The sequence below is a fragment of the Eleutherodactylus coqui genome, chromosome 2 (assembly GCF_035609145.1).
Source record: "Eleutherodactylus coqui strain aEleCoq1 chromosome 2, aEleCoq1.hap1, whole genome shotgun sequence".
NCBI classification, from domain to species: Eukaryota; Metazoa; Chordata; class Amphibia; order Anura; family Eleutherodactylidae; genus Eleutherodactylus; species Eleutherodactylus coqui.
This window is the reverse complement of record NC_089838.1, coordinates 200,359,169-200,372,360: the sequence shown is the minus strand read 5'-3', so window position 1 is coordinate 200,372,360 and position 13,192 is coordinate 200,359,169. Positions and strand designations below refer to the sequence as shown.

Genomic DNA, 13,192 nt, shown 5'->3' with positions numbered 1-13,192 from the left:
TGATGAGGTAGGTGTTTTTGGAATCTACGCTGGAATTGACGTTGCACTTGAACCATGGATGCACATAAAACAATTTACCCCATGGGGTTTCGTCATTTTCCTATAAACTGGAAGCAAGAAGAAACAGCGCTGCGATGTGGCAGGAAATGGAACTGATAGGTCATAACAAACTTTGAATCTTCCTCTTTTCAGTTATGTGTGGATTGTGTAACTGTTTTAGTAGTTACACAATTAAATTCCCAAATCTGCTCCTCCTTTAAATAACCCTGTATTTTTAAAGGATTTTTGGTATTTTTATTTATTTAGTTTTTCAATGTCAGGATCTGCATTTAAAAAATGCTAATATCCTGCATTTTTCACAGTGACTATGAAGTACCCTTTTACACAGGCAGATAAATCGTTCAAATTCCTGCAATCCTGAGAGAATCTGAACAATTTGTTGTTCAATCAGTTCAAGCATTAAGACTGTCATGGCCCATTTAGACACAATGATTATCACTCAAAATTTGCTCAAACGCTGTCTTAATCGTTGTGTGCAGCTGTGTTCTGCATACCCCGCTCGGAGCGCTCGGCTATATAACAGCCGGACGCTCCAAGCAGAGAACAGCTGGATGCAGAAGACAAGCAGCCCGCTTGTCTTCTGTATACCCTGCTCGGAGCGCAAAGTGGTCGCTCAACGTTTGAGCGAACACCTTGCGCTGTAAAGGCCCACAAAGATTATCGCTCAAAAGACATCTTCTGAGCAATAATCGTTGTGTCTAAACCAGGCTTCAGACAAAGATAATTTGTTTGCTTATCATTTGTCATTTAGTTTATGCATGCGTATAAACTGAATGCAGATCAGACAGTGTAAACGGGCAGTTGCTCATAGATGAAGGACTGCCTGTTTACTGTGAATGGAGGTGGGCCAGATTTACTTATTTGGCCACAGGATTCACCTGTTGTCATTGGCTTCACACTAGAAACCAGTCAGCAGCCTATGTCTGCAGCACACAGAACGTGCCTGGGAAAGGTTTCTTAAAGGAAAATGGGCCATGGCATGACAGGCTGTACTTGACCACCATTTTTTTTCTTTCTAAGGAAAGCACTAACTGGGGTTAAAATTCAGTAAAATGGGAGAAACAAAGTAGATTTAGTTAGGAGGTACTGTGGAGAGTTGAAGAGGTTTGGGGAAAAATGCTTCATGGCTGTGTGAGAGCTTTATTTATTTATTTATTTATTTATATTTTATCCCTTTCCATTTAGTTGCCATGAATACTGCATTGTTTTCAATAGAATTAAGCAGTTAGGAGGAAGAGGGAGAGGTGTTTTGTTGTTTTTTTTGTTTTTTTTTAAAGGATCCAGCTGCTATTGACATCTGAGGGTTTAAATGGCTCTGCTCCTGAGCCCACTCCATATATTTCCCCTGCAAGTTCTGAAGTACCTATATGATGGGGTGGTGTCAAGGACTTATAATGCCCTACTGGAAAATATAAAGTAAAGAGAGCGCTCCATGTGCTGGAAAGTTCTGATCAAAATCAACTAGTTTGCAGAATCGCAGTCACCTTAGGCCGCTTGTCCGCAGGTGTTGTGTTTTAACGCAAATGGATTTCCGCAGAGGGAGAACACTTAAAGTCACCTCAGTTTTCCGCCATGAACCTATCATTATGATGGGTTCATCACGAAAAATGGCTGTCTGCTGCGATTTTTATATGCTAGCCGAAAATCGCGGCGGATTTTTGCTCATGAACATCGCGCTGCGCTTTCCATAGTTATCCTATGGAAAGTGTTCATGTGTTTCCAGTATGCGGATGATCACAGATAACGCAATGAAGAACCGCCCGTGGACAGGAGGCCTTAGGGTGAATGCCACAAACAGATTTCTACGGTGTTTTCCCAGCGTGAATTCCGCAGCTGTTCTGTTCAGTTGAACCGAATAGCTTTCTGCCTGCCAATGCTCACAAGCGGGATTGTACCTCGGTTCTCTCTCCCCCCCCCCCCCCCCCCCCCCCCCCTGCATTTGCTCGGACGAGTAATCCGTTACTCCAGAAGACCGATGCTCGCTCAAGTATCAGGCTTAAACGAGTTTGCTCACTCCTCTCTAATTACTATGTACTAACTGGCAAGATCACCTTTTAAATATTAATACTGGTTTCTGACATGGGTTTTCTTAATTTGGCTCTTTGCATGCCTTTAGCACTAGTCATATCCTATGTGGGACACTTGCCCTGTCAGAACTGGGGAATTTCTTGCATGCACTAAATCAGTGATGACTTATTGGCCTACATGTTGGTAAATCTTTATCTTTATTTGGAGAAAGAAGCTGCAGCATTGTATGTCTCTTTCAGTAGATGGCGCTTTGTGTTACCCAGTAGTAAATATGCATGTTTTCAGCCCATAAAACAATATAAAACTGATTATAAGCTGCAAAGTAGGTACCAAGATTAGCTCTACGTAATTCCACCTAGAGTCATGCTGAGTCTCCACTCCAATACATGTGTATTCTGAAAAAAGACCCCCACCACTTTTTTAAACAAAAAAAGAATGTCTAGAGTATAGATTTTGGTATTTAAGAATGCCATTTGCTGAGATGGTATATAGGTATGTTTTTTGTTTTTTTTTTCCATCTCTTCCTTTTACACAGATACAATCTATGGCATACTACTTTGCAATAAATGTCTGACTTGAGGCAGTAGAACTGGTATACTGACTAGATTGTTTCCTAGCCATCTCCTGACCTTAATACAGAGTGACTGCAGCCAATTCTGCCTGGCATCCCTGCTCTCAAACGAGTGGTGGCCCTAGTGGCTAAATTTATATGGCATGTAGGGCAGTTCTAAGTTTTTACGGTAGTTGCTCTTCTAAAAGTTCTAGTCCCATTACCATAATGCTGACTAGTCAAAGGGTTTGCGATTTTATTTTATTTTTTGGGGGGGTTGTTTATAAATTAAATATTAAGATTTATTTTTGTTTCTTTAAAAAGCGAATACTAGATGTAAAAATGTTTTATATAGATTAAAGATTCAAGAACTATTTTTCTGCATGCACTGGTTATTGAGAGTGCCATAAAAATAATTCTGAAAAATAATTGCTAGTTTTATATTTTAGTTCACCTCCCAAAAATTCAACATAGACCAATCCAAAAGTCAAATGTCACCCCAAAATGATATCAATAAAAACTACAACTCTTCCCACAAAAGATAAGATCTCGCATAGTTCTGCGACTGGAAAAATTAAAAAAATTACCGTCTTAGAATGCGGTGATGCCGATTCAAATATTCGTTCTTTAGACAGTGGTTTTTTTGTGCTAAACTAGTAAAAAGTAATATAGACTTGGTATTGCAGTAGGTGTGCGAATCCAAACAAGAAAGTTTGTTGTTTTCACAAATGGTGAATACCATGGAAACAAAACTCTAACCGCAATGGTGGAAGTCCAGTCTTGTTTTTTTTTCCCATCCCTAACCTCTCCCCCAAAATGTAAAGTTTTATATAATACAATATATGTACCCCAGACACATTTACAGCGCTTGGTCTTTTTATCAGGTTAAAACCTGAGATTAAAAATGTATTTCCACCTTGGAACAGCAATTGAGTCTTTAAAAGTTTATCTTCAGCTCCTTTGGAATCTTTAGACTCCATATCAAATCGGAGCCTTAACGGTTTATTTCTAGTTGCCATCACCTCCGTATGTAGAGTGAGTAAACTTCAGGTCTTAACTAGAGATGAGCGAACGTACTCGGATAGGCACGACTCGTCCGAGTAATGTGCCTTATCCGAGTACCGCTGTACTCGTGCTCAAAGATTCGGGGCGCTCCGCTGCTGACAGGTGAGTCGGAGCGGGGAGCGGGACAGAGCGGCCGGGAGAGAAGGAGAGAAAGGTCTCCCCTCCGTTCCTCCCCGCTCTCCCCTGCAGCTCCCCGCTCCGCAGCGCGTCCCTATCCGAGTACGTTCGCTCATCTCTAGTCTTAACCATTCAAGAACCCTTTTTATTTTTTTTATTTTTTTTTAGGATCACTAAAAATAAAATATATTTTTATATTGGATCCTTCTTTTCTACCCAAAGTGGATTCATCGTTTTATTTCAAAACTTTCCCTCCTTCCAAAAAATGAATCAGAATGTACTTTTCATTGTCTTGATGTAAGAAGACAAATGAATCCATGAGACAATGGAGATGTGACAAAAATGTATTTGTTCAATTCTTCTGGAAAAATAAAGGAAAGAAAGCGGCTAAGAGCTCCATACCTAGATTGATCTGTCTAGTAATCCCTGAAACATATAAGGCAGTCGGTAAACCACTTCCTGTGGCTCTAAAGGCCCATTTTACCAGAGCCATGTCTACCTCTTGAGCTGAGCAAGCCTCAACTTATATTGACCAAATATGCAGAGCATCCACTTAAAAAAATAACACATTTTTACCAAACATTATGGATTAGATGTCCGGGCAAAGGAAGATGTGGTATTTGGACATGAAGTCCTTTCTGCTGTGGTCTCATCCTAAATTGGTTTCATCAGTAACTTCTCAGGTGGCGCTATCGTGGAGACAACTGGAAAAATGAGGTATTGGGCTCAATCTGTTTTCCTGGAAGTCTCCCAAGACAATGCTCATATATTCCTTCCCATATCTCTGCCAAATATATCATATATATTGTAGGAAGTGTTGCTGCCCTTGTCTACTTGTTACAATCACTGAGGAAGATGGGAGGGTATTTTCCTGCCCCATCATCAGGAGGCAGTCTGGGTGATGCTGACTTTCAGGAAACCCGATTTACCGGGGAGTCTAATACCTCCTTTTTAGTCCATTCAATGTCAGACGGAAGCTTGTAGGTATATTAATATATAAAGGCTGTGTTGCACTTCTTAAATTTATATTTTCTTTTTTTCCCTCCCCTGCAGTAATAGGAGCTCAAGTGGTTTGGTTTTTCTAATAAGAGCAGATCTGGTCACCACATTAATGTGGTTAAATGCTATACCTTGTGAACCTCATTAATCAGCCCTTACACTGGCTGTGCTGTGCGCTCCATTTCTCACTTGATAAGCGAATGTTTGCCCTTTACTGACAAGCTTTTAATGAAGGCAAAATTCAGCACTTAGCTGAGTAATGTATAGAGTGCAGGTACTTCAGTTCATGAAGTCTGGGCTGTGTTTTAGGCATTTTGTCTTTCAATGCATATAATGTGTGTAATACACAAAAGTCAAATCAAACCACAAATGTGCAACTAATTGGATGAAATGAATGCTACTTGAGGGTTTTTTATCTTTTTCTTTTTGCTTTTAGATTTTCACTAGCTATCTTAAAATACACTTTTTGCAATAGAACTTAGTTTTGGAAAACTGTACTACAGCACCAAATATTTCAATGTTCCACTGATCCATTAGTGTAATGCAATGAGTGATGACCGTACGAAATGGATGCGGTGTGTCCCAAGTGGCATATGTTTGGTGTACCTTGTCGCCCCTACAGTGTTTATAGGAGTTGTCTAGTAATGGACAGCACTGCTGCTATAGCTCCAGCTGTCTTAATTATAACGAACAGTACTTGCCCAGCTACTATATGGATCAGCACTGTTGCCTTGCCTATGAAAACATGCGCTCATGTGAATGAACCCATCAAAATCAATGGGTTCTATTCACTGCATATCACATGAGCAAAAATTCTGCGTGTAATACGCTGCACAAATGCTCATGTGAATGACCCCTTACTTTAAAAAAACGATTGCAATTGTAAAGGCAACTATTAGGCTGATGTGGCCTTCGGTGAAAATGAGATTGACATCCCTGCTCTAAAGCTATTGTTTTGCTTAGCTGAAGCGCTTATTGATTGAATATAACTATTTTTTTGGTACATGAATAAGTGTTTTTCAGTTTTCACATTTCATGTAGTGATGGCATGCCCTAGTGATCGATATGCCATCACGTTGGTTGGGTCGGCTTCTGGGATTCCAACCGATCTTGAGAATGAAAGCGATGCAGTGCTGGTGTAGCTTTACATCCCATTCGCTGTCTTCCCCCTGCCCAGTGGCTCCAGGGCCAGCTGCAATTGGGAGCACCACTGTACAGGGACAGATGGGTATAAGGCAGCACTGTGTTCCCTTCAGGAGTGGTGGATGTGTCAGATGATGGACCTCTAACAATTATGAAGTAATGGCATATCTGGTGATATGTCATTAGGCGGAGATCATAGAATGGTAGAGTTGGAAGGGACCTCCAGGGTCATCTGGTCCAACCCCCTGCTCAGTGCAGGATTCACTAAATCATCCCAGACAGATATTTGTCCAGCCTTTGTTTGAACACTTCCATTGAAGGAACTCACCACCTCCCATGGTAACCTGTTCCACTCATTGATCAGCCTCACTGTCAGAAAGTGTTTTCTAATATCTAATCTGTGTCTCCTCCCTTTCAGTTTTATCCCATCGCTTCTACTCTTTCCTTGTACAAATGAGAATAGGGCTGATCCCTCTGCACTGTGACAGACCTTCAGATATTTGTAGACAGCTATTAAAGGAGATGTCCCGCGCCGAAACGGGTTTTTTTTTTTTTAAACCCCCCCCCCCCCCCCCCGTTCGGCGCGAGACAACCCCGATGCAGGGGTTAAAAAAACCACCCGCACAGCGCTTACCTGAATCCCGGCGGTCCGGCGTCTTCATACTCACCTGCTGAAGATGGCCGCCGGGATCCTCTGTCTTCATGGACCGCAGGGCTTCTGTGCGGTCCATTGCCGATTCCAGCCTCCTGATTGGCTGGAATCGGCACGTGACGGGGCGGAGCTACACGGAGCCCCATAGAGAAGAGGAGAAGACCCGGACTGCGCAAGCGCGGCTAATTTGGCCATCGGAGGGCGAAAATTAGTCGGCACCATGGAGACGAGGACGCCAGCAACGGAGCAGGTAAGTATAAAACTTTTTATAACTTCTGCATGGCTCATAATTAATGCACAATGTACATTACAAAGTGCATTATTATGGCCATACAGAAGTGTATAGACCCACTTGCTGCCTCGGGACAACCCCTTTAAGTCTCCTCTCAGCCTTCTTTTTTGCAAGCTAAACATTCCCAGATCCTTTAACCGTTCCTCATAGGACATGATTTGCAGACTGCTCACCATCTTCGTAACTCTTCTCTGAACTTGCTCCAGAGAAGAATTACCAAGATGGTGAGCGGTCTGATAGAAAAATGTCTACGTAAGAAAGAATAGCAAGAAGTATTGTTTTCTTTCTTTACAATGGGAGTTTTCTTTCTTTACCTCTGAAGGAAGGCTGCTACATATCCCACTTTATGCCCCTACAGTAGGATATGTATCAGCCTTCCTTCAGAGGTATATGCTGTGAGATCCTCCAACGTAAGCTGTAAATGTGTTCTGTGCAGGGCCTGACTTTGCGTAGAGTCTACAATACATTGACCAATTTTCTGCATTTAGTCTGTGAGTCTTAAACAATTAAGCCTTGTCTTTATAATGGCACTAAAGTTTACTTCACATTATCAGACTACACTAAAGTGGCTTTATTAATAGTTATTCTCCTTTAGCCATTGTCCTCACACTGCTTATTTTCTTCCAGGTTGTTCAAGTGTTAAACGCTGATGCTTTAGTGGTGAAGCTGAGTTCTGGGGAATACAAAACCATTCATCTTTCCAGCATTAGACCTCCCAGACTTGAAGCTGAAGGATCTCAGGTAAGGACTGTGACGAGTGGGAATGTTCTTGCTACTAAAACCTACATTGATATTTGCTGTAGTTTTGTAGCGGTGCTGAATTTCTTTTTTTACAGTGTAATGATGTGTAATCTCTGGTATATTGCTCTTCTGCAGTAGAACTGTATGGGGTTGAAATTGCATACCATGTATTTTTCTACTTTGTTAATGGGTATGTTTTTTAGAGAGGGGGACAAGTGTCAATCTCTTTCTCATTTGTCTTTCCTAGGATGCATCCAACTTGCCTTTCCTATATAGTAAAATGAGAATCTGGTGTTGGGGTACTTTCACATGTCGTTGAAGTGTTGTGGATTTTGGTGCAGATCTGCAACAGATTTCACATTTTCAGTTGAATTCAACTTGAAGAGGTAGAATCTGCTGCAGATCTGCAGTAAAACGGCAATGTGTGAACACCCCCCACAGATATTCAAGATTAATACACATGGCTGCTTTGTTCCAGCTCATGTGTAGTATCACAGCTCACCTGCATTCAGTTTGATAAAATCAAAAGTGCAATGCCTATCCATTGGTTGTTTTTGGCATTGCAGTTAAACTTTATTTTTTTTTTGGAAAGGAGGGGCGGGGGGATTCTAATCCTCTGGCAGGAGAGGGTACCTGCCTGTTAGGAGATATGGGAAGTTTGGTATGCAAATGAGAGATGGTACAATGTCTCTGCAGTACCACCTATTAAAAAGTCCAAAGAAAGTAAATAAAGACAGAGGGGTGGAGCTGCTTCTGTTGTTGTTGTTGTTCTGGAAAATTGGCTTTCCTTACAGGAAAAAAATAAAATAAGGTGCTGCCAGTTTACTAATGCCGAACCATTCTCCAGAACGGTAGTGAGGATAGGAGAAACCTCCGCTATACCCCACACTTATTACAGTCATTTCTAAGAAAGGAGCTGCGCCGCCGAAATGTGTTAAATATTGTCTTTTTTTTTTAACCTTTAATAAAGAAGAACCGGGTAAAACGGCCTATTTGAATACCATTTTATGAGAGTTGCGCCTCCATGTCCACAGTTTTGTTTTTTTTTTGTTTTTTTTTTATGATTCCTCTCAGCCTATTAAAAGGTAGCATTCCTGCAAGTCAATGTCCAACCTTTAACAGGTTTAGTAACATGACTGGGAAGTGTGTACACTGGTGATGGGCAAAACCCCTAACCTGCTCGTCTGTACATGGCTATCTTTTTCCTCTGGATTAGACTTTGGTTTATATTCCCAGTCATGCTATAAGGCCTATTAAGACTGGATGTTTACTTGTAGGAATGCTGCTTTCTAATAGCTGGCGCTGCAGAGGCATTCTACTATCTCCCATTTGCATTTCAAATCCTCTACAACCTCTTAAACAAAATTGGGCACATATATGACTTTTTGTTGTACGTTGAAATATTTGCGTAAATCCATTTTATTTTGAAAGAGACTTGCCAGATTCATCTAAATCCAATTACAGATTTTAAATGTGCTCCAAATTAAGTGCTTTGTGTCACTCGGATAAGGTTGGCGGTGTGGACCATTTTTGTCAACTCCTTTCCATGACTACTGCTAGATGTGCTTTGAATGTATTAGCACAAACGCTTCCCGTGTAATCCTGTTTAATGATTTTTATGTAGCAAATGCTCCTTCCGAATCCATATGCACTAATTAACCAACATTTAAAAAAATGATTAAAACATTAATTACTGATTTTTTTTAATTTTTTTTTTCCAAGTGTCCTGTATGTACTAAGACAGTTTGCCTCACACCATGTATGTTTATTTGGCTGAAACTAAATAGATTGTGCAGAAAAACTTGGAAGGGCTATAAACCAAGATGTAAGCCCTAATATAATGGTCCTTGGAGCGTGTGAATGGCCCTATTGGGCACAGAAGCCCGTCAGGTCGTCCCAGAAATAATAGTTCCTGTGCTTTTACACCGGAACAAACATCGCTAGCAAATGGGGGGCGGAGCGGGCTGGGAATCGTTCTGGCCCACCCGCCGCCATTCACAGTAAACGGGCAGTTATTCACAAATTAAGGACTGCCTGTTTTACCTGGGCCGATCCGTTGCTCAGTTTTATGCATGCAGAAACTGAACGAACAGAAAGCGAACAAAGTCCCGTTCGTCATTCGGTCGCAGCATGCATTTACACTGAACGATTTAGCGGTCCGTATGAAAGGGCCCTAAGACAGTAGCCGGTCACAGATGATCTTAATCTTTGCTTTTCTATTTGAGGGATGCATGTAAAAATAATCGCCTAATAAATGAGTGTTCCTGCGTACATTTACCTGTTTCCTGTGTTCCTTCACCAATTGTAAACACAGATGGCCAATGGCACCAGTAGGTAGATGGTACAGACCTTTCACACTCCTTGTTTATTTTCCAAGTGCATCCACTTCAGCATCCAGTAACATTGCAATGCTAATTGCTATTTAATAGCTCTGGACTGCCGTTTGGCTTCTTGCTGCAATACCCAGCTATAATTATAATTGGCTTTGGTTGAATACGTTTCATTTTACCTATTCCAAGCTGAACTGTTGTAAGGCTGGAAATCTGTACTCTATTGTTTGGCGCTTTTCCACTCATACTGATGTACATTCAGAATATTTCATGACTTTTTATTCCATCTCTCAAGCTCATTCAAAGATTTTAAACCGAGTAAAAAAATGTAAAGTTATATACATGCTTTAATCATAGAAATAAAGTTATGCAGACACGGTACACCATATGGCCAGTTTCACCCGAATGTATGGTAACATCCATAATATGCATGTGCGGCGGATGACATTGCATCAGTATTTAATCTGTATTTGCTCTCGTTGGTTTTATTTTCTACTTGGCAAATTTGGATTCCTTTTTTTGCCCAGTAGAAAATAATACCAGTGAATGCAAACATGGATACAAATGCAGATGGAATACTGAAGCATCCGTATGTTAATCACTTTCCATAGATTCTAATGGTCAAAGTGGCGCATGCTGCGTTTTTCAAACATGACTGTAAAAGAAGGCAATGGGCACGGACCTACATTCACGCATGTTTGTGCACGTACGTGGGTGTGCTGTTTGGTGCGCACACGCTCGTGTGAAGCACCCTAATATAGTGTGTAAGGGCGTCTTTGGATGAGCGTTGGCGCAAATTAAGCTCACCTTAGAACAGTGAATGGGGTTCATTTGCGTGCATCTGCGCATAATACTGTACGTTTTTTTGCATATGCAGGGCATGTTCATATGCGCACAGCAACCCTACGTCATGATTTAAAAGGTCATTTAATGAAGCCCAGATGTGCTCTTTTTACCAACGGTTTTGCATAACGTACTGTGCATTTGCTCACCTCCCGTAGACTTCCATGGGGGGACCTTTGCTGCCCAAATATGCAGAAAGATTGAACAGGTCCTTAGGACATGGGTACGGCTTTTTGATGCTAAGATTCCTCTCTGTCAAAAGATAGGACAAGTCGTATCTTTTGACAGCACAAAACCAGTGGCTCCAGAGTCTCCTATGGGGAGTCTATGGAGCCATCCTGCAAAGGGAGGGGGAGGGAGTTTAGCAGCACCAAGGGCTACAACAATGTAGGGAATCCCCGCAGCTGATAGAACAATGAAGGGAATCCCCACTGGGATTTTCTTTATCCCCAGGGCTGCCAGAACAATGAAGGAAATCCCCGCTGGGATTTCCTTCAGCCCGCCGCTGCCAGAACAATGAAGGGAATTCCCGCAGAGACTCCCTTTACTGTTCTCGGGGCTGAAGGATTTCAGGGCTGCGGCGTCGGTGCACTGCATGATGTCACAGCCATCCAGATAACATCGTGGAGAACACGCGTGACTTGGTCGCGGCTTTTCATCGTTCACATGATTTAACGCTCTGATTTCCGCGCTGTTTTAACGTGGCTATCTGAACGTTAAACCGACGCCCGTGTGAAAGAGCCCTAAGGCTGAAAAAGACATATTTCCATCTAATTTAGGCTATTTCCCCCAAATTTGATCCAGAGGAAGGCAGTGCGTAGGTTTTACATCTTAACAGATTTCTTAACTAGATAGTTACAGTAGAAGACTGTAAGTTGCTCAAGGAGTTAAATACTATTGATCCTATCCCCAGGATAGGTCATCAAGAGTTGATCAGCAGGGGTCTCTTACCATTGACCCTACTGATTAGCTGTTCTCTAGCCTGCTGCCCTCTTGCACTTGTCTGATTTCTGTAGGAAGCAGACAGCTCTGTTCCCACTAGAGTGTCCAGTCTTGGTATTGCAGGTAAAGTTCCATTAAAATGAATAGGAACTTGGCCTGTAATTTCCAAGTTGAACCACTGCAGAAATCTGCTCGGTACAGGAGTGCAGTGGGCCAGAGAATAGATGATGGGTCATCATTAGTAGATTGGGCAATGGACCCCGGCCACCTATCTTAAGTTTATAACTGGACAACTCATCAATGGTTTTTAACTGGACAAACCCTATATGTCATAGGAGAAAACCCTTTTTAAAGTACTTTTTAAAATGTAAAGATATGTACTGTTCATTCAGACATTAGACTGTATCCTGCAATTGTTTTCCATCCTGTGAATTGGAAACTTTCAGTTCCAGTCTGTGAAGAGCAGTCATTACTATCTTGAATGCTGCTAAAGCTAATTGAAAGACATCTGCATATAAGACTTTACTGAATTCAGTCATAATTAAAGAAAAGGGCTGAGACTGACAAGGAATCGGTGCCTTGTGCCAGGGTACAGTTGCAGTATATGTGCACTGTCTTACTGGTACAAGCAAGCATGCCAGTCTTGAGGCCAGCCTGTTCCGCTGTTGAATGATCTGCATATGGTTTTACAGGTACGTCCATGTACCACACTCCAGATCTAGGGCCTCATTTACACTTTCATATTATAGTCAGTATTCTGAATGAGTATTTGTAAGCTAAAACCAATAAGGGTACATGAACAAAGAAAAGATATGGTTGAAAGATCTGCATCTGTTTTGTGTTTTTGCTTACAGTTATTGATGCAAAGAACTGATGGAAACATGCAAGTGAGAAGGAGCCAAGACTGTAGACATTTAAAGGGGTTCTGACATGAATAATTTTTTTATGCTTTAGCAGCCATTGTTCCCTGGTCTGCCTAATGGACCCAGGGAACCAATGGGTTAATGGCTGCTAAAGCATAAAAATCTTACACTTACCTGTTCTCCTGTTGTTGTTGACATCGGGGGGTCATCTCCCGGCAGCATATTAGCACTTTCTGCTTCGGTTAAGCAGCCTGACTAGAGCCCCCTGATTGGTGCACGCTGTGCAGTCACGTGGTGCTGAAGAGCCAATCAGGTGGCTCTAATCAGCAGCGCTGCTTAACCTAAGCAGAAAGTGCTAGTATGCCTCCCGGCAGGCAGTCTTCTTCCTCCAGCAGCCGCACCGCTCCGGGATCGCGCGCATGCGCAGTGGAGAGGTGCCCTCTGACAGGAGTCAGGACGGGCTCTGTCTCCACTGCGCATGCGCAGCACTCCGGAGTTCAGCCAGGACGGACGGGCCGCCCACAGCAAGCACTGCTTGTGACGTGCTTGCTGTGGCGGTCCGTCCGT

At 42.1% G+C, this 13,192-nt stretch overlaps 1 protein-coding gene across 1 annotated transcript in view; it reads left to right on the top strand.

The window, feature by feature from the left end:
- The window catches only part of SND1 (staphylococcal nuclease and tudor domain containing 1), a 572,988-nt gene that overhangs the window by 53,974 nt on the left and 505,822 nt on the right, over positions 1 to 13,192 (top strand). The window contains exon 10 of the mRNA XM_066592191.1: positions 7,534 to 7,647. Coding sequence (XP_066448288.1) covers positions 7,534 to 7,647 — 114 coding nt within the window. The remainder of the gene's footprint in view (positions 1 to 7,533; positions 7,648 to 13,192) is intronic.